The following is a 20770-nucleotide window of genomic DNA, read 5'->3' as shown; positions in this document are numbered from 1 at the left end:
GTCATATATATGTAACTTTTTTTAAAAAATTAAGCACAAAAATACAAATGTTAGCTGGGTGTGGCAATGAGCGCCTGTGGTCCCAGCTACTAGGGAGGCTGAGGTGGGAGGATCACTTGAGCCTGGGAGGCGGAGGTTGCAGTGAGCTGAGAACGCGCCACTGCACTCCAGCATGAGTGACAGAGTGAGACCCTGTCTGAAAAAAATAAAAAATCTCTTCTAGCTAATAGGATATGCCTATCTAATTCCACTTGAGTCACTACTGGCTCTTACGATGACTAGGGCTCATAATCCTGGGAAATGTGAACCAAGATGGATCCAGGGATGAAGTCTGACTTTTTTTTTTTTTTTTTTTTTTTGAGACGGAATCTTGGGATTACAGGCACGCACCACCACGCCCGGCTAATTTTTGTATTTTTAGTAGATACGAGGTTTCACCATGTTAGCCAGACTGGTCTCGAACTTCTGACCGGGTGATCCGCCCGCCTTGGCCTCCCGAGTAGCTGGGACTACAGGAACGTGCCACTACGTCTGCCTAAATTTTGTATTTTTAGTAGAGACGGAGTTTCACCATGTTGGTCAGGCTGGTCTCGAACTCCTGACCTCGTGATCTATCCAGCTCAGCCTCTCAAAGTGCTGGGATTACAGGCATGAGCCACCATACCCAGCCGAGGTCTGAATTTTAGTGCTTGTGTGGATATTGCTGTGGCACATAATGAAATATTTTTGAATTGTTTTCTCTCTTTTTTCACTTCAGCTTTTTGTAATGAGCTTTACCAAATTGTTTTAGGGCGGGCTGTGTGGCTCAGGCGTTATCCTAGCACTTTGGGAGGTCGAGATGGGCGGATCACCAGGTGAAGAGATCGAGACCATCCTGGCCAACATGGTGAAACCCCGTCTTTACTAAAAATACAAAAATTAGCCGGGCGGGGTGGCGCGCGCCTGTCATCCCAGCTACTCAGGAGGCTGAGGCAGGAGAATCCCTTGAACCCGGGAGGCAGAGTTTGCAGTGAGCCGAGATCACGCCACTGCACTCCAGCCTGGTGACAGAGCGAGACTCCATCTTAAAAAAAAAAAAAAAAAAACCCCAAAAAACAAAAAAAAGTCGTAATTTGGGACTAACTAGTTTAATTAGGTTTCTGCCTACTGTTAATTGCTTCAGATTTTCTAAATTCTTTTGGTCCCCTTTATGTTTGTGAAGGTGAATGGGCAGTACTCAGGCGTGTTAGATCAGGCCCCACCAGCCCGGTGGAAGCAACGTTTGCGTGTGGCCGGCCGCCCCTTGAAATCCGGCCTTCGCGCTCCAGCGAAGCCCCCGGGACACGGGACCGAGGGCCCAGCACTCTGGCTCCTCACACATTTGGTCTCCTTCACGTTCCTTTCCTTCTCCTCGCGGTCCCAGCGGATGCGAGGAGGCTTAGAGACGGCGGGCGCAGGCTCCGCGGGTCCCCGCCCCGCCCGGGGCGCCGCTCCCCCTGGGGCCGCCCGGGCGCCCTCCCGCCGCCGGGGGCGCTGTGGGCCGCAGCGGGCCTGGCTGCAGATGCGGTGGTGGCCGCCGAGCGCCTGGAGGGAGCTGCTGGACAGGCCGAGGGAGCCTCCGCCCGAGACCGCGCAGCCGCCGCCGCCATGGGTAAGGCGAGCGGGCCGAGACCGAACGCTCGGCCCTCAGTCCCGGGCTGAGGGCCACGGCCAGGCAGGGTGGACTGGGAGCTGTGGGAGACGCCGAGGCCGCCAGTCGGAACTGGGGCCCGAACCCAGGATGGGCGGGGACTGCCTGGGACTCGGGGGCTCCCGGGGTCGTCATGGCAACGCGCCCCCTCCCTTGTTCCGGCCCGTTCCCGCCCGGGTTCTGAGGCATAGTGGCCGAGGGCTCGAGGTGCCACGGCGTCCAGGAGCGAGGACAGGGCCAGGCAGGGTGTCACTCCCGGGTCGGGGAGCAGGCGGGGAGGGGCGATGACTTTTCAGGTTTGGGGGTGGCGGAGGGAAGACGCATCTCAGGTTTTGGCCTGGGTGCCTGACGCCGAGGGCGGGAGACGGGGAATGCTGACGCGCAGGAGCCTGGGTGAGCCCGCCGCGATGGTCCTGGGGGGCCCCAGGCCTCTGGGCAGCCTTGCTGGGGGGAGGGGGCAGGAAGAGAGGCAGGGAAGGGGCTCTAGGCCCCGGCAAGGTGCGGGCACTGGCCCTGGTACTCCTTGCGCGCCTGCGGCCGGGTTTGGGGGTCGCGTACGGGCCGGAGGAGTCCTGTAGCGCAGCCGGGGCGTGGCCGCGGTGTGAACGCCCCTCGGCGTGGGAACTGCCGGTGTCCAGCACCGATCTGCCTCCCAGCAGCTGCAAAACACCCTTTGTGTGGCTGTCGCATCGCACGTTAGGAATTATGATGGGCTGTGTTAAAAATGAGAGTTGCCACGGATTATGAAACATCAAGTGGTTTCACTCCCGAAAAATAGTGAGAGTCAGACCACGATGCAGATTTGAAGGAATTCGTGTGTGGACATTTTTCCACCAGGCCATAGCAGTTGTGGCTGTTTGCATTTTAGGTTGCTTAGGATTCAGTGTCAGGCTTCATGCCTAGCTATCTAGAAATCGGAGCTAGAATACTAGATCATTGGAGACTCTGGGTTTTTTGTTGTTGTTGTTCAGTGAAGGAAAAACGGGCACATCGATTACTTGTAAATTTGTCAGAGATTATGAAATGTTATACTAAGTGCCTCGTTTTTCCACACCTTAGTTTTGTCATCTGTGTTTGTTGAAGGTATTCCCACCAGTCACAACAGTGATGAGATGATGGGGAAGCGTCTGAATTTCTAAGTAAACTGAGAATAAAATTTGCGGGAAGGAGGACAATATTTTTGTGAATTGAAAATATCTTACTTGGTGATACTGTGTCTTAAAAATATCAATTAAAAATCAGGCCTTTTAGAATTTGCATCTATTAACTTGGTATTCAGACTGGCGCTGTGGGCATCCTCAACTGTGTGGATGGGTGAGGAACATTAATGTAAAACTGGTCTCTGCTTTTATTTTCTCTTTGAAAATAAAACAGTCATGCAATACAGAACTACAGTCAGAATGAAGAAGCCAGACAGAAAGAGGGTAGACGAAAGAATTGGACGGCTTCTTCTGTGTCCCCTTACTTGTCAGTGTATTTTACCTGTCATGTTTGTTGTGGATGACACTGGAATCCTAGAATTTTAACTACCTTTTATTTTATTGCCAGTTTATTCTGAACATTTTTGCCTTGGAATTCATCCTAAGACCGTACCTGCTATCTACCTTTTGCATGAGGCCCTTAAACCTGTTGTCTGTCACCCCAAATTTATCTCCATAGAAGATCATTTTAAAAAACTCATTCTCTATGAAGAGGTACCAGGAAAGTTAAATACAGGAGAATGGCAGATTTGCAGGATCTTGAGAATAATTCATAAACTTTGGCTGGAGTGGTCATGGAAATTTTTTTTCTTTCTTTCTTTCTTTTTCTTTCTTTCTTTTTTTTTTTGTGAGACGGAGATTCGCTCTGTCCCCAGATTGGAGTGCAGTGGCGCTATCTCAGCTCACTGCAACCTCCGCCTCCTGGGTTCAAGTGACTCTCCTGCTTCAGCCTCCCGAGTAGCTGGGACTACAGCCGCGCACCACCATGCCCAGCTAATTTTTGTATTTTTAGTAGAGACGGGGTTTCACCATGTTGGCCAGGATGGTCTCAATCTCTTGACCTCATGATCCACCCGCCTTGGCCTCCCAAAGTGCTGGGATTACAGGCGTGAGCCACTGCGCCTGGCCGGAAATTTTTTACAGTATATGTGAGAGATGTAAAGAGAAGTTAATCAAGGGTGTGGTTTAGCTGGGGAGAATTCGTCAACCAAGGAACAGCAAACTACTGTTGGTTTTTATAGGGGAAGGGAAGGGTTTGTATATTTTTCATTGTCATGTCTTACAAATGATGTTGGATTCCTTTCTTGTGTTTTCAGCTACAAAAGACCCCACAGCTGTAGAGAGAGCAAACTTGTTAAACATGGCTAAACTGAGTATCAAAGGACTCATTGAATCTGCTCTGAGCTTTGGCCGCACTTTGGATTCTGACTATCCCCCCTTGCAGCAATTCTTTGTTGTTATGGAACATTGCCTGAAACACGGTCTTAAAGGTATCATGAGATTTTAAAAAATTAATTCATTTTAGAATTTCCGTTTTTCAAGTGCCCTTGAGAATGGGTTATTTTTTGAGGCCATAATTACGTTACTGTGCACTAAAAAATATTGAGTGGATTGATTTTGGGAGAAAATACCTTATGACTATGTTTTCTACTAATGGAATAATAAATGGTCTTCAGAAAATGCTTAATTGTTAATATTTTGTAAACAGAATATTTGATTTTTTAATTTTTTAAACTTACATAATCTGAACTATTTTGTTTTCTAGGACAATTATAGAGTTATTTTTTAAAGCTGGTGATACTGTTATGAGCTCATATTAATAGTTCGAACCCTGTTGAACAACTGCATTGAAATAGTGGATTGTTGAAATAGAAACCTCCTAGATATATACACGAACATATGTAGAAATATCTTCTGGATGGAGTTATTGTAGAAATGTGAGCCATCCCTGAAGATGATAACAGCAGATATTGTACTCCACTCTCAGTACATATTGAATTATTGTTACATATAAAATGTTGGTTTTATATTTAATTTAAAAATATTCATTGCATAATAACTGTGCTTTTACTTATAATAACTGTTCACAGTTTTGGCCTGTAGTTCATATGATGAGTATCTATGTAGAGGGCTATGTAAGAGTTGTACACTAGAGTGACTATTATAGAGTAAAAGAAGCTTGACTGGCCAGACACGGTGGCTTAATGCCTATAATCCCAGCATATGCCTGTGGTCCCAGCTGTTCGGGAGGCTGAAGTGGGAGGATCACCTTAGCCTGAGGAGGTCGAGGCTTCAGTGAACTCTGAGTGTAGCACTGTACTCCAGCCTGGACAACAGAGAGAGACCCTTTCTCAAAAAAAAAAAAAAAAAAAAGATTCAAAGATTTACCTAAACTTTGTTTTAATAAAAAGTACTTCAAAACAAGAAGGAAGCCTTGACATCAAAATTTGAGAAATCCTGTGTGATGTTATTAGCATACTCATTTCTTTTTCTTTAGAGACTTAAAGCAATTTCTTAAAATATATAAATACTAGCGAAAGATACTCTTTTTGTACATAAACAACAGAGAAGTACACAGAGCAAAACATGGTTTTTATTCATTCTCTTCTATTAACCTCTCTAAAGGAAATTGGGCACCTGTAATCCCAGCACTTTGGGAGGCTGAGGCGGGTGGGTCACTTTGAGGTCAGGAGTTCAAGACCAACCTGGCCAGCATGGTGAAAACCCATCTCTACTAAAAATACAAAAATTAGCCAGGCTGGTGGTGTTCGCCTGTAATCCCAGCTACTCAGGAGGCTGAGGCAGGAGAATTGTTTGAACCTGGGAGGCGGAGGTTGCAGTGAGCTGAGATCGTGCCACTGCATTCCAGCCCAGGGTGACAGAGTGAGACTCTGTCTCAAAAGAAAGAAAATGGGAGAATTAGATATTCTGTTATCCCTTTTCTGTTTTTTTTTCTTTAACTGTAATTGTAATCATGCTATTAGCATTATTCTGTGACATCCTTCTTTAAAAAAAAAAGTGGCTGGGTGCGATGGCTCATGTCTGTAATCTCAGGACTTTGGGAGGCTGAGACTGACAGATCACTTGAGGTCAGGAGTTCGAGATCAGCCTGGCCAGCATAGTGAAACCCCATCTCTACTAAAAATACAAAAATTAGCTGGGTGTGGTGCTGCATGCCTGTAGTCCCAGCTACTTGGGAGGCTGATGCAGGAGAATTGTTTGAACCTGGGAGGCAGAGGTTGCAGTGAGCTGAGATCATGCCACTGCACTCCAATCTGGGAGACACAGAGTGAGACTCTGTCTCAAAAAAAAAAAAAAAAAAAGATATGGCTTGGAGATCTTTCCATTTACATAGACGTCTATATCAGAATTAATAGCTGTGCGATATTTTATGGTATGTATATGGCATAATTTAACCATGCTCCTCTTTTTTTTTTTTTTGAGATGGGGGTCTCACTCTGGAATGAGACTTGATTTTCAAAAAATCAGGAGTGCATCTTGATTTCAAAAAAAATCAGGAGTGCATCTTGATTTTCCCCAAGACTGCTGAAATGGAGTTTGCCAAATTATGGCCAAAATAGTTAAATTTTAAACTATTTTTAGACTGTATTTCCTTTACTTCACAACTTACGTTGAACCATGTCCTAGCAGTTATAGGCTTATCTGGATGAATCATTATAAAGCTACTTTGTGCGTGTGCTTTTCTCCCCCTGGGAAAAATTGCCTATCTTGGGTGTCCTTGGGTAGTGTATATGATAGGCACCCTGTATTTGCAGGAGATCTGGTCAGTAATAACAAAAATGTATGGCAATTTCATGGTTTTATATTGACCAAATCTCAGAATAAAATACAAGGAAAAGGAAATTCACAATTTTTCATATTTAAAATTAAAATAACTTCTTAGGCTGGGCGTGGTGGTTCATGCCTGTAATCCCAGCCAGCACTTTGGGAAGCCAAGATAGGAGGAATGCTTGAGGCCAGGAATTCAAGACCAGCCTGGTCAACATAGCAAAATGCCATCTCTACTTACTAAAAAAAAAAAAAAGGCATTATAAAAAATAAAATAACTTTTTATTTGTGCTTGATTTGTTTAATAAACTTATAAAGATCAATCAGCTAGGGCCACCAGCCTTTATTTTGGTATTGGTAGAGAATGAGTGCAGTCATTTTTCACTTTAGTTACCTTACTGCATATTTGATATGAAAGAATGGTCACTGTGTCTTTTTATCATGTGGAAAAAAATAGCAGGATGGGCAACAGGATCCTACTGGCACAGGCTCCAGATCCACTGGGATATGTAGTGGATAAAAGAGGAAAGATCTCTGAATAATTGTATGTTAAGTTAGAAATGTTGAAACTAAATATTTAAAAATAAGTTACTACAGTTTTTTATGTTGACATTGTGTGCATTATGTGTTCTTTTTTTCAGTAAGAAAATCATTTTTGAGTTATAACAAAACCATCTGGGGCCCTTTGGAACTGGTGGAGAAGCTGTACCCCGAAGCAGAGGAAATAGGAGCTAGTGTCCGGGATCTACCTGGTCTGAAGTAAGGAGGCCTATTACTTGTTCATCCCTAGCCACAGAAGTGTATTCATTGTTCCTCCAAAGTACCTCACACTCTAGCTTATTGTCTTCTCTTAGTCTTAAGTCCCCTTCTTCTAATCCTCTTATAATAAAATTATGTTCATTCTTTATGGCTCAACTCAAATCCCATTTCCTTTATGAAGTTTTTCTTAGCCTCTTCGATCAGAATTAACCACTCACCATTCTGCCTTGTACTGTAGGAAATTGAAAGTCCTTTTAAGATAGGATATATCAGTTATGCATCTTTGTTTTCTGAGTGTTAAATTAGTTTGCCTGTAGTAGAAAGTCAGTAAGTATTGAGGAAAGACTGATTTAGGCTGAATCCAGGGCACAGGCTCAGGATATTCCAGTTCTCAGATAAGCCAGTTGTATACCCTAGGACTGGTGTAAATTTCTTTGCTTCCTCTGAAAATTGGTACCTATAATGTCACCAGCCTGTTTCATCAGACAAATGTATGTAAAATATCTTAAAAGTTGGAGTATGTTAGCTAAGAATACTTTCATGAGTATTTAAAATTTTTTGTAGATGTAAAGTGTTAAGACTCAGTTCTTAAATTCTTTTTTTCTTTTTTTTTGAGACGGAGTCTTGCTCTGTCGCCCAGGCTGGAGTGCAGTGGCACGATATCGGCTCACTGCAAGCTCCACCTCCCGGGTTCACCCCATTCTCCTGCCTCAGCCTCCCGAGTAGCTGGGACTACAGGCGCCCGCCACCACGCCTGGCTAATTTTTTTGTATTTTTAGTAGAGATCGGGTTTCACCATGTTAGCTAGAATGGTCTCGATCTCCTGACCTCGTGATCCGCCTGCCTCTGCCTCCTAAAGTGCTGGGATTACAGGCGTGAGCCACCGCGCCAAGCCTATATTCTTTTTTTTTTTTAGTTTTCTTTTTAATTTTTATTTTCTTTATTTTTTTTGAGATGGAGTCTTGCTGTGTCGCCCAGGCTGGAGTGTAGTGGTGCGATCTCAGCTCACTGCAACCTCCGCCTCATGGGTTCAAGCAACTTTCCTGCCTCAGCCTCCCGAGTAGCTGGGATTACAGGTGCATGCCACCATGCCTGGCTGATTTTTTGTATTTTTAGTAGAGACGGGGTTTCACCATGTTAGCCAGGATGGTCTTGATCTCCTGACCTTGTGATCCGCCCGCCTTGGCCTCCCAAAGTGCTGGGATTACAGGTGTGAGCCACCGTGCCTGACCAGTTCTTATATTCTTTAGAGTGTAATTAAAATGTAAGCGTTCTCTTTTGTTTGTCTTTGTTTATTTTATTTTATTTTATTTTGAGACGGACAGTCTCACCCTGTTGCCCAGACTGGAGTGCAGTGGTGCAATCTCGGCTCACTGCAACCTCTGCCTCCCAGGTTCAAGTGATTCTCGTGCCTCAGCCTCCCAAGTAGCTGGGATTACAGGCATGTGCCACCATCCATACCTGGCTAATTTTCGTGTTTTTAGTAGAGATGGGGGTTTTGCCATATTGACCAGGCTGGTCTTGAACTCCTGTCCTCAATAGTGTTGGAATTGGCCCAGCGCAGTGGCTCAGGCCTGTAATCCCAGCACTTTGGGAGGCCGAGGTGGGCGGATCACCTGAGGTTGGGAGTTCGAGACCAGCCTGACCAAAATGGAGAAAGCCTGTCTTTACTAAAAATACAAAATTAGCCGGTGTGGTGGCACATGCCTGTAATCCCAGCTACTCGGGAGGCTGAGGCAGGAGAATTGCTTGAACCCGGGAGGCAGAGGTTGCAGTGAGCTGAGATCACGCCATTGCACTCAAGCCTGGGCAATAAGAGAGAAACTCTGTCTCAAAAAAAGTGCTGGTATTACAGGTGTGAGCCACAGTGCCCAGCCTCCCTTTAGTTCATCTTAATTTTTGTTAATGAGATAACTTTTTTTGCATTAAGCATTTTCTGTAAGGTTAATCGTTTGTTTTCTCATAGTTTTACAACTTAGGGTTTGTATATGTTGTGGGGAATATGGTAGTGTTTTGCTGTTATTTTGTTGTTGAATGTTCAAATGTTCAAATGTTTGTAAATTGGAATTTATTGAGTGATAAAAGTAAGTGGCTACTGTTGAGCACTGTGTTAGAGTAATAAGGTACCTGTTTTACATGAATTATCTCCTTTAGTGCTTAAATCAGTCTTACAGGTAGAGGTTATTATTATAATTGTATAGATGTGAAAAATAAATGCCAGATAAATTATAGTTAAAAAGTGGCAGAGGCAGGATTTAAACCCAGTTTTTAGAGTTAAATATAAAGTGGCTGGGTGTGGTGGCTCACGCCCATAATCCCAGAACTTTGGAGGCTGAGATGGGTGGATTGCCTGAGCCCAAGAGTTCGAGACCAGCCTGGGCAACATGGCAAAACCCCATGTCTACTAAAAATACAAAAAAATTAGCTGGGTGTGGTGGTGCACGCCTGTAGTCCCAGCTACTCGGGAGGCTGAGGCAGGATAATTGCTTGAACCCAGGAGGCAGAAGTTGCAGTGAGCCGAGGTCGTATCACTACACTCCAGCCTGGGTGACAGAGTGAGACTTTGTCTCCCCCACCAAAAAAAATTGGAAAAAAAAAAAATCAAATGATATTTGTTCACAATAGATATTTTTGGTATATCAGGTGTAAAGATTTTTAACAAAGAGGAAAAACAGAATTTCAACTCTCAAAAACAAAAATGTAAGATTTGATTCATTTTAATATGAAAATATGTATTCATATTTTGTTAAAAAGCCAGACTCTACAATAGTAAAACCTGTTTTCTGATGGTGTTCATTAAAATGCTAAGCTATAAGAAATGCGTTATTAGAAGTGAAGATCAAGTCTCTTCCTGTACTATCTGCCAAAATGTTCTCTGCATAAGAAAATATAAAAGTGTGAATGATACCACTCTCTTTAAAAAAAAAGAAGTGGTATAAAAGTTGCTTTTTAAAAAAATTATTATTATATTTTATGGAGACTGAGTCTGTCTCTGTTGCCCAGGCTGGAGTGCAGTGGCGGTTTCTTGGCTCGTTGCAACCTCCACCTCCTGGGTTCAAGCGATTCTCCTGCCTCCACCTCTCGAGTAGCTGGGATTACGGGCTCATGCCACTGTGCCTGGCTAATTTTTGTATTTTTAGTGGAGACGGGGTTTCACCATGTTGGCCAGGCTGGTCATGAACTCCTGACCTCAAGTGATCCACCCGCCTTGGCCTCCCAAAGTGCTGGGATTACAGGCGTGAGCCACCACGCCAGGCCGCTTTTATTTTTAATAACAGATAGAACTTGGGTAACAGAGGTATGAGATTTAATTTCTTAAATGCAACCAAATTAAAGAAACATTTGAAAACCAGTAAGCAGCACAGTGATTTCTCTTTAATTACTAGCCTGGCACCCTCTTAGCTTTGTTATGATTTTTAAAATTCAGATATAATGTTACCTATGTTTTTGAAGGCATTATGGTGCCTTATTGTAGAATTTTTTTTTTTTTTTTTTTGAGAACAAATCTTACCTTGTTGCCCAGGCTGGAGTGTGATGGTGCAATCTTGCCTGACTGTAACCTCCGCCTCCCGGGTTCCAGTGATTCTCCTGCCTCAGCCTCCTGAATAGCTGGGATTACAGACACCCACCACCAAGCCCAGCTATTTTTTGTGTTTTTAGTAGAGACGGGGTTTCACCATGTTGGCCAGGCTTCTTTCGAACTCCTGACCTTGTGATCCGCTCGCCTCGGCCTCCCAAAGTGCTGGGATTACAGGTGTAAGCCACTGGGCCCGGCCTGGTGAAGTTTTAATATTTATTTTTAGAGGGCTAAGCTCATTCAGACTAAATATTTCTTTTTTTTTTCTGAGACAGGGTCTCACTGTGTCACCCAGGCTCGAGTACAGTGATGCAATCACTGTTCACTGCAGCCTCTGCCTACTGGGCTTAAGCAACCTCCTGCCTCAGCCTCCTGAGTAGCTGGGACTACAGGCACATGCCACCACACCTGGCATTTTGATTTTTTTTCGCTTTTTTAATTTTAATTTTTTTATTTTTAAATTTAATTAATTTATTTTTTTTATATAGAGACAGGGTCTCCCTATGTTGTCCAGGCTGTTCTCTAACTCCTGGATTCAAGTGATCCTCCCACCTTGACCTCTCAAAGTGTAGGGATGACAGGTGTCAGCCACCGTGCCCACCTAAATATTTCTTATAGAAGTATTCTCACCAGAGTCCTGGGCTGCATAACATTTCATTCAATGATGGTGGTTCCAAAAGATTATAATACTGTATTTTGACTTTACCATTTCCATGTTTAGCTGTGTTTAGATACACAAATAGTTAACATTTGGTTAATAATTGCCTACAGCATTCAGTACAGTAGCATGCTATATAGGTTTACAGCCTAGGAACAATAGGGTATACTATATAGCATAGGTGTGTATACCATCTAGGTTTGCAAATGTACACTCCATGATGAAATTACCTGACAACGCATTTTTCTGAAAGTATCATTAAGTGACACACTACTGTGTTTAGAGAGTCATTTCTTCCAAGACATTAAATAGTACCTGGATGTCCTACAGGAGGAACAGATTTACCCAGCTCTCAGGGATTGGTTTGTGTGCTCAAAAAGATAAACCTATAAAAATGAAAACAAAACCATTATAAAAATGCCCTTTTTCCTTGTTAATGTTTACCTCTAGAGACAGAAGATGTGATCTTTGGGCTAGGGCTGTTTTCTGATCAATTGGTTCTTCTCTTTAGGACCCCTCTGGGTCGAGCAAGAGCGTGGCTTCGATTAGCCCTCATGCAAAAAAAAATGGCCGATTACTTACGTTGCTTAATTATTCAGAGGGATCTCTTGAGGTTAGTACTATTAAGTCGTGATCTTTTCATTTTTTATTTTATTTATATGCTGTCTTCCAAAAAGGATTTAAGATGTAATATGAAAGGATATATAACATATAATAAAATGATATAAAATAAAAGGAGGAGCAAAATGAGACAGAAAAACATGATAGAGACATAACATGGATCAGGAACTAGCCTTACATATGAATACCATAAGCTTTGTTATCAGCCAGGATGGGGAAATTTATATATATTATATTTCTTCCTCTTTGTTTAAAAATTTTTTCTTTTGCCCTGCCTGGAAACTGCCGTATATAATACATTTCTGTTAGTTTTATTTTTCTGAATATGGTTAATTCTATGGATAAAAATTTGTGTTGGAATTTGTGGCTTTAATTTCATAGGCTTTTTGTTTTTTGTTTTTTGTTTTTGTTTTAGAATTTGAATATCCATATGATTGCTTCAACTGTATTGTGGGCACAGTTTAAATTGAAGTCCAAACATTTATTTTGGCTGGGTGTGGTGGCTCACGCCTGTAATCCCAGCACTGTGGGAGGCCGAGGCAGGTGGATCACTTGAGGTCAGGAGTTCGAGACCAACGTGGTGAAACCCCGTCTCTACTAAAAACACAAAAATTAGCTGGGTGTGGTGGCGCATGCCTTTAATCTCAGCTACTTGGGAGGCTGAGGCAGGAGAATCGCATGAACCCGGTAGAGGGAGGTTGCAGTGACCTGAGATCGCGCCACTGCACTCCAGCCTGGGTGATAAGAGTGAGACCCTGTCTCAAAAAAATAAAATAAAACGAAGGCCAAACATTTATTTAAGACAGATTTTCAAAGCAAGGCAATCAGTTCTCCAAGGGAGTGGGCCCGTGGTGGTCCTCCATTCATTCTTGTTCTGTTAGAGTGCCTCTCTGATGTTGTGGAGAATTTAGTCCTGGTTTTGGTTTTACTTGTGACGCTGGTTTTACATTGTGATTTTCCCAGTTGTTAAACGAGAATGACCATATGTTAAGCACCCATGGCTTCTCAATATTCTGAAGGATAATTAAAGTGATTAAATAATGTACATGGGACTTATTAAAGAAGGCATGAGACAGTGATAACTACTTCTCTGAATGTATGTTGGTGAGACTTAGTTTTTGAACTGTCCTATTTCTTTCACAACTCTCTTTTTCAACAGTTTTTAGAATGTAGATATCCCAAAGTGTCTTTAATTGATGATTATCTATTAAGATTTATAATATACCTATCAAATGCATTGACTTGAACATGGACTTTGAAATGTTGCATATGTTCATTTTCTACCTTAGTCTTTATCCCAAGGGTCTTAATAAATCCGAGGATTGAAAATTCAACTCTAATAAAATATATCATAATCAGATCAGCAGCAGTCACTATATCCATCTGAGTCAGAAACGTCCCAGGGCTCAGTGTTGCCTCTTTTTTTTTTTTATTTTCTTGAGATGGAGTCTTGTTCTGTTGCCCAGGCTGGAGTGCAGTGGTGCGATCTTGGCTCACTGCAACCTCTGCCTCCTGGGTTCAGGCAATTCTCCTGTCTCAGCCTCCCGAGTAGGTGGAATTACAGGCGTGTGCCACCACGCCTGGCTAATTTTTGTAGTTTTAGTAGAGATGAGGTTTCACCATGTTGGCCAGGTTGCTCTTGAACTCCTGACTTCAAGTGATCCTCCCGCCTTGGCCTCCCAAAGTGCTGGGATTACAGACGTGAGCCACCGTGTCTCGTGCCACTTTTTCTTTTCATCCCTCCTTGCTCCTCTTTTCTCTCTCTCAAAAAAAATTTCCCTCTTTTATCTCCTTCAGTCCTTTTGATTTTTCAATAGAGACATTTAAATTTAAAAAATATAAAAAGTTGGCCAGGCGCGGTGGCTCACGCCTGTAATCCCAGCACTTTGGGAGGCTGAGGCCCGCCGACCATGAGGTCAGGAGATCGAGACCATCTTGGCTAACACGGTGAAACCCCGTCTCTACTAAAAATACAAAAAATTAGCCGGGTGCGGTGGCGGGCACCTGTAGTCCCAGCTACTCAGGAGGCTGAGGCAGGAAAATGGTGTGAACCTGGGAGGCAGAGCTTGCAGTGAGCCGAGATAGTGCCACTGCAGTCCGGCCTGGGCGAAAGAGCGAGACTTCGTCTCAAAAAAAAAAAATTAATAAATAAAAAATAAAAAATATAAAAAGTTATTCACACGTATAAAGGCTAATTTGAAGGCACCTAACTGAGATGGCTTCCATTTCTGTAAGGTAGATTAGGAAGATAATGGTGATTTTAAATTTTAGTTTTTGAAATAAATTTGTGATTTAAAGTCCTTATTTTTTAAATTTTCACAGTGAGTTTTATGAGTATCACGCACTAATGATGGAAGAAGAAGGAGCAGTAATTGTTGGGCTGCTGGTTGGCCTGAATGTGATTGATGCTAATCTGTGTGTGAAGGGAGAGGATTTAGACTCACAAGTAAGTGAAAGTGACTAGTGCCAAATGCAGAGTGTTTTCAGTTTGCACAGTTCCTCCTTGATCAGGTGTCATTTGAAGTTGTAAACAGGACTGTTAAACACTAAAGGAATATTAAGAGTAACATTCAGTAAAGGTACTTCTGATAAAGTATTTTCTCCCCTTTAAATTAAAAAAAACTTTATTTACTTCAGGTTGGAGTGATTGATTTTTCTATGTATTTAAAGAATGAAGAAGATATTGGAAATAAAGAAAGGTATGATTTTCATAAGTTATTTCACATATTGGGTTTTTTATATAGCTCTTTACAAATCATTATAAGATCCATCTATTTACAGTGTGGTTTTATTTTGTTGTTTTCCCCCCTGTGACTTCTTCATTTCATTTTCACTTCCATTACAAGCTTTACAAAGCAGATTATGGAAAATCACTTAGGAGAAGGAGGTTTTATTAATAGTATGAAGTGGGACCTTTGGTTATACCTGTAGTTACTGAGACCCATTTTAATAGCGTTTTTTTGGAATAAAAGAGATGAAAGCTTATTATTCACAAGTTTGCAAATACTGGTTTACTTCAAGATCGAACTATATTTTTTTTTTTTTTTTTGAGACAGAGTCTTGCTCTGTTGCCCAGGCTGGAGTGCAGTGGTTCGATCTTGGCTCACTGCAACCTCCGCCTCCTGGGTTCAAGCGATTCTTCTGCCTCAGTCTCCCCAGTAGCTGGAATTACAGGCACCCGCCACCATGCCTGGCTAATTTTTGTTATTTTTAGTAGAGACAGGGTTTCACCACGTTGGCCAGACTGGTTTTGAACTCCTGGACTCAAGTGACCTGCCTGCCTCGGCCTCCCAGAGTGCTGGGATTACAGGAGTGAGCCACTGTGCCCGGCCCTAATTATGCTTAAATTTAAAAATACACTAATGGTATTGTTAAGTCTATTATTAGCAAGTAATTTATTCAACTAAGTATCTATAACCTTATAGATACTTAGTACACAGCTTACTGTTATTCTTATGTTTTATTTTAAAGGCAAGACAATTTTGTTATTTTAGTTTTATAATAATTTTAGATGATTTAGATTTTTTTTGTGCTTAATAAATACCTTTTCAACTAGCACAAAGCTACTTTTTTCCTCATTTAGGAATGTTCAAATTGCTGCCATATTAGACCAAAAGAATTATGTTGAAGAATTAAATAGACAACTGAAGTAAGTATTATGGATACTTAGCACATTTATGAATATTGTCTTAGGTTTTTGTTTTTTTCCCTTCAGTTCAGCTTACCATATTCCTTTCTTCTAAGAGTCTTTGAGAAGGGGTTGAGGGGATAGAGAGAAAATGGAAAGTAAGAATACAGAGAATTATTGGAGATAATTCATTTTAAGCAGAAAATGAGAGTCAGAATTTTTTTTTTTTTTTTTTTTTTTGAGATGAAGTCTCACTCTGTTGCCAGGCTGGAGTGCAGTGGCATGATCCCAGCTCACTGCAACCTCCGCCTCCCAGGTTCAAGTGATTCCCCTGCCTCAGCCTCCTGAGTAGCTGGGACTATAGGCGCGCACCACCACACCTAATTTTTTTTTTTTTTTTTGTATTTTAGTAGAGACGGGGTTTCACCACGTTGGCCAGGATGGTCTCAATCTCCTGACCCTGTGATCTGCCCACCTTGGCCTCCCAAAGTGCTGAGATTACAGGCGTGAACCACCACGCCTGGCCCGAGAGTCAGGTTTTTAATACAGAATCTTCATCAGATTTAAATAGAACTTAAAACTTATTGCTGTACCCTTGACAAAAAAGGCTAAGGTAAAAATTTGTATTAGTTTGATGGTTCAGAAATTCATTTTTCCTACTTCAAAGGGCTTCATATGTAAATGTGGCTGTCTGTCATCTTCTGTGGTGGAAATTTTTGCCTTCTTACATTGTCAACTGGTCATTGAAGCCATCAGTGAATACTCTTGTTGAGAAGAATTTTTGAGACCTGTATGTAAAATAGTAAAGTGCAATTCTAATAGAAATATATGAGATGTGGCCAGGCGCAGTGGCTCATGCCTGTAATTCCACTTTGGAAGGCCGAGGCGGGTGGATCATCTGAGGTAAGGAGTTTGAGACCAGCCTGCCCAGTATGGTGAAACCTTGTCTCTACTAAAAAATACAAAAATTAGCCAGGGGTGGTGGCGGTCACCTGTAATCCCAGCTACTCGGGAGGATGAGGCAGGAGAATCACTTGAACCCAGGAGGTGGAGGTTGCAGTGAGTCGAGATCGTGCCATTGCACTGCAGCTTGGGCAACAAAAGTGAAATGTGAAACTCCGTCTCAAAAAAAAAAAAAAGAAAAGAAAGAAATATATGAGATGCATAGTTTTTTTGTTTGTTTGTTTGTTTGTTTTTTGAGACAGAGTCTCACTCTGTTGCCCAGGCTGGAGTGCAATGGCACCGTCTCAGCTCACTGCAACCTCTGCCTGCCCCCAGGGTTCTAGCGATTCTCCTACCTCAGCCTCCCGAGTAGCTGGGATTACAGGTGCCCGCCACCACGCACTGTTAATTTTTTTGTATTCTTAGTAGAAACGGGGTTTCGCCATGTTGACCAGGCTGGTCTCGAACTCTTGACCTCAGGTGATCCACTTGCCTCTGCCTCCCAAAGTCCTAGGATTACAGGCGTGAGCCACCATACCTGGCCTTTTTTTTTTTTTGAGACAGCATCTCACTCTGTTGCCCAGGCTGGAGGGTAGAGGGCAGTGGCATGATCAGGCTCACCACAGCCTTGACCTTGCAGGCTCAAGCAGTCCTCCTGCCTCAGTCTCCCAAGTAGCTGGGACCACAAGTGTGCACCACCATGCCTAGTAATTTTAAATTTTTTCATAGAGATGAGGTTTCACCATGTTGCTCAGGCTGGTCTTCAACTCCTGGGTTAAAGCAATCCTCCCACCTCAGGCTCCCAAAGTGCTGAAATTACAGGCATGAGCCATTGTGCCCAGCCACATAAGTAATTTAAAATTTCTGGTAACTATAATAAAAATGTAAAAAAACCCCCCAAAATTAAAAATATATTTTATTTTACCCAGTATTCCCCAAATATTCTTCCAACATGCAATCAATATAAAAATTAGGGGACAGGCACGATGTCTCACTCCTGTAATCCCAGCACTTTGGGAGGCCGAGGCATGTGGATCACTTGAGATCAGGAGTTCGAGACCAGCCTGGCCAACATGGTAAAACCCCATCTCTACTAAAAAATACAAAAATTAGCCAGGCATGGTGGCATGTACCTGTAGTTCCAGCTACTCGGGAGGCTGAGGCAGGAGAATTGCTCGAACCCAGGAGGTGGAGATTGCAGTGAGCCGAGATCACGCCATTGCACTCCAGCCTGGGCGACGTAACGAGACTCCATCTCAAAAAAAAAAAAAAAAAAAAATTAGGCCAGGTGTGATGGCTCATGCGTGTAATCCCAGCACTTTGGGAGGCTAAGGCAAGAAGATCTCTTGAGCCCAGGACTTCAAGGCTGTAGTGAACTATGATCGCATCACTGCATTCCAGCCTCGGTGACACAGTGAGACCTTGTCTCAAAGAAAAAAAAAAAACTATTATTAGCCTGGCATGGTGGTACATGTCTATAGTCCTAGCTACTTTGAGGCTGAGGCGAGAGGATCACCTGAGCCCAGGAGTTTGAGATAAGCCTGGGCAACATAATGAGACCCCCATCTCTTAAAAAACAATTATTATTAATGACATATTTTATACTCTTTTTTTTTTGGCACTGTCTACAAAATCCAATATATATTTTACCCTTACAGCACATTTCAATTTGGACTAGCCACATTTTTAAGTGTTTAGTAGCCACATGTGGCTCATGGTGGCTATACTGGACAGCACAGGTATAGCGAGTAATATTTGCTATGTAATTAGAAATGAACTGTTTTCATTAATCACATTTAATAATTAGTAAAATATTCTCTGGGTGATAGGATTATGAATAATTTTTATTTTATTCTTTGTACTTTTCTATATTTTCTGAGTACTACTCAGTGAATATGTATTATAATCAGAAAATACAATTAAACATTTTTCCATTTTAGGAAAAGAAACTAATAAGCTGTGACTCTTGCTTTTCCTCTAAAGTAGAAATAGGAAAGACTTCATATAAGTCTTTTTTAAATGGAGTTTTAATAGAAATCGTAGGAAATATATGTATATTTTGTAATTTGTATTTCTGAGATTGTATTTCTAAATGCAAGCTTGTGTTTCTTAATTATGTTTAAACTTCTAATCACTTTTTGGTAACAGGTAATATTAATATATTCATATGGCTCAAACTTCAAAAGGCACAAAAGGAACATAAAACAAAAGTCTCCCTCTCCCTGATCTTCATCCATCTAGTTTCCCTCTTCACAAGTAATTAATATATTAGGTTCTTGTGTATCCAGAGATACTTTATGCTCATAGCAATAATATGTATATCTATTCTCATATCTCTTCCCTCTCCCTCTTCTTACATATTAGGTAGCATACTTTCACACTACTCTATACCTTACTATTTTCACTTTTTTTTTTTGAGACGAGAGCTCTTTGTGTTGTCCCTGGCTTGGGTGTAGTGGTGCAGTCTCAGCTCACTGCAACCTCCACCTACTGGGCTTAAGCAATCCGCCCGCCTGGGCCTCCCAAAGTTCTGGGATTACAGGTGTGAGCCACCATGCCTGGCCAACAATTTATCTTGGGGTTATTCCATTCAGTTCAAAATAATTTTCTTTCTTTTTTTTTTTTTTTTTTCGAGACGGAGTTTCGCTCTTTCACCCAGGCTGGAGTGCAGTGGTGTGATCTCGGCTCACTGCAACCTCCGCCTTCCAGTTTCAAGTGATTCTCCTGCCTCAGGCTCCTGAGTAGGGGATTATAGGTACCTGCCACCATGACCGGCTAATTTTTTGCACGTTCAGTAGATACAGGGTTTCACCATATTGGCTAGGCTGGTCTTGAACTCCTGACTTCGTGATCCACCCACCTCGGCCTCCCAAAGTGCTGGGATTACAGGCGTGAGCCACCGTGGCTGGCCCAGTTCAAAAGACTTTTCTCATTCTCAGTTGTTTAAATCATGTGTGTTAATCGGTTACAGCAATACTGGTGTCTGACTTTTGTATACCTTATGTTTTATAAATGTTTCATTGCACCGGGCTCAGTGGCACATGCTGTAATCTAGCATGTTAGGAGGCTGAGGCGGGACGATCACTTGAGCTCAGCAGTCTGAGACCAGCCTGGGCAACATGGTGAGACCTTGTCTCTGTACACCCAAAACAGTACAAAAAATTAGCTGGTCATGGTGTCGTGTGTCTGTAGTCTCAGCTGCTCAGGAGGCTGAGGTGGGAAGATCACTTGAGCTCTGAAGGTTGAGGCTACACTGAGCTGAGTTTGTGCCGCTGCACTCCAGCCTGGGTGACAGATGAGACCCTGCTTCTAAATAAATAAATAAAAGTAAAAGTGTTTCATTGCTTTTTCTTTTTCTTTTCTTTTCTTTTTTTTTTTTTTTTTGAGACAGGGTTCTCATGGTGTCAACACAGGCTGGAGTGCAGTGGCCTGATCTTGGCTCACTGCAACCTCTGCCTCCCAGGCTCAAGCGATCCTCCTACCTCAGCCTACCAAGTAGCTGGGAGCACAGGCTCGCGCCACGACACCCAGCTAATTTTTTTTATTTTTCATAGAGCTGGGGTTTCACCATGTTGCCCAGGCTGGTTCAAACTTCTGAGCTAGGCCATCCACCCACTGTGGCCTCCTAAAGTGTTGGTATTATAGATGTTAGCCACTGCACCCGGCCTTTCATTGTTTTTGTAATAAAAAGTAGTTATTGTACCTTTAGAATATTTCAAAATATAGAAAACATATATAGAAAACAAAATATAGAAAAAAAGTAGAATTCACTTTTTTATGGAGTCTTAGTCTTGTTGCCCAGGCTGGAATGCAATGGCGCGATCTCAGCTCATTGCAACCTCCACCTCCCAGGTTCAAGTAATTCTCCTGCCTCAGCCTTCCGAGTAGCTGGGATTACAGACACGTAACACCACGCTGGGCTAATTTTTGTATTTTTAGTAGAGACAGGGTTTCACCATGTTGGTCAGGCTGGTCTCAAACTCCTGACTTCATGATCCACCAACCTCGGCCTCCCAAAGTGCTGGGATTACATGTGGAGCCACCATGCCTGGCCTGAATTCGCCTATTATTCCTCACTCAAAACTACTATTGAGAGTTTGTTTTCAAAGTGCTTTTCTTGATGATTATTGTATCCTCGCATAAAGGC

The 20770-nt window shown here is 42.5% G+C and overlaps 1 protein-coding gene across 15 annotated transcripts in view; it reads left to right on the top strand.

Moving 5' to 3' along the window:
* The first annotated feature begins 1474 nt into the window (after positions 1-1474).
* The window catches only part of RUFY2 (RUN and FYVE domain containing 2), a 63941-nt gene continuing 44645 nt past the window's right edge, over positions 1475-20770 (top strand). For 4 of the 15 annotated variants that reach the window (XM_055092906.1, XM_008955773.3, XM_063607696.1 and 1 more), the window contains exons 1-7: positions 1475-1630; positions 3966-4139; positions 7080-7197; positions 11944-12045; positions 14376-14499; positions 14691-14752; positions 15637-15702. In XM_055092906.1, the coding sequence (XP_054948881.1) occupies positions 1627-1630; positions 3966-4139; positions 7080-7197; positions 11944-12045; positions 14376-14499; positions 14691-14752; positions 15637-15702 (650 nt within the window). In that variant the 5' untranslated portion in view covers positions 1475-1626. Of the gene's footprint in view, positions 2063-2752; positions 2984-3341; positions 3364-3965; positions 4140-7079; positions 7198-11943; positions 12046-14375; positions 14500-14690; positions 14753-15636; positions 15703-20770 lie in introns of those variants that run through there. The other 11 variants (XM_008955771.4, XM_055092905.2, XM_063607698.1 and 8 more) reach the window with 8 other exon arrangements.

This window comes from Pan paniscus, chromosome 8 (genome assembly GCF_029289425.2).
Source record: "Pan paniscus chromosome 8, NHGRI_mPanPan1-v2.0_pri, whole genome shotgun sequence".
NCBI classification, from domain to species: domain Eukaryota; kingdom Metazoa; phylum Chordata; class Mammalia; order Primates; family Hominidae; genus Pan; species Pan paniscus.
This window is presented reverse-complemented; position numbering and strand designations above follow the sequence as displayed.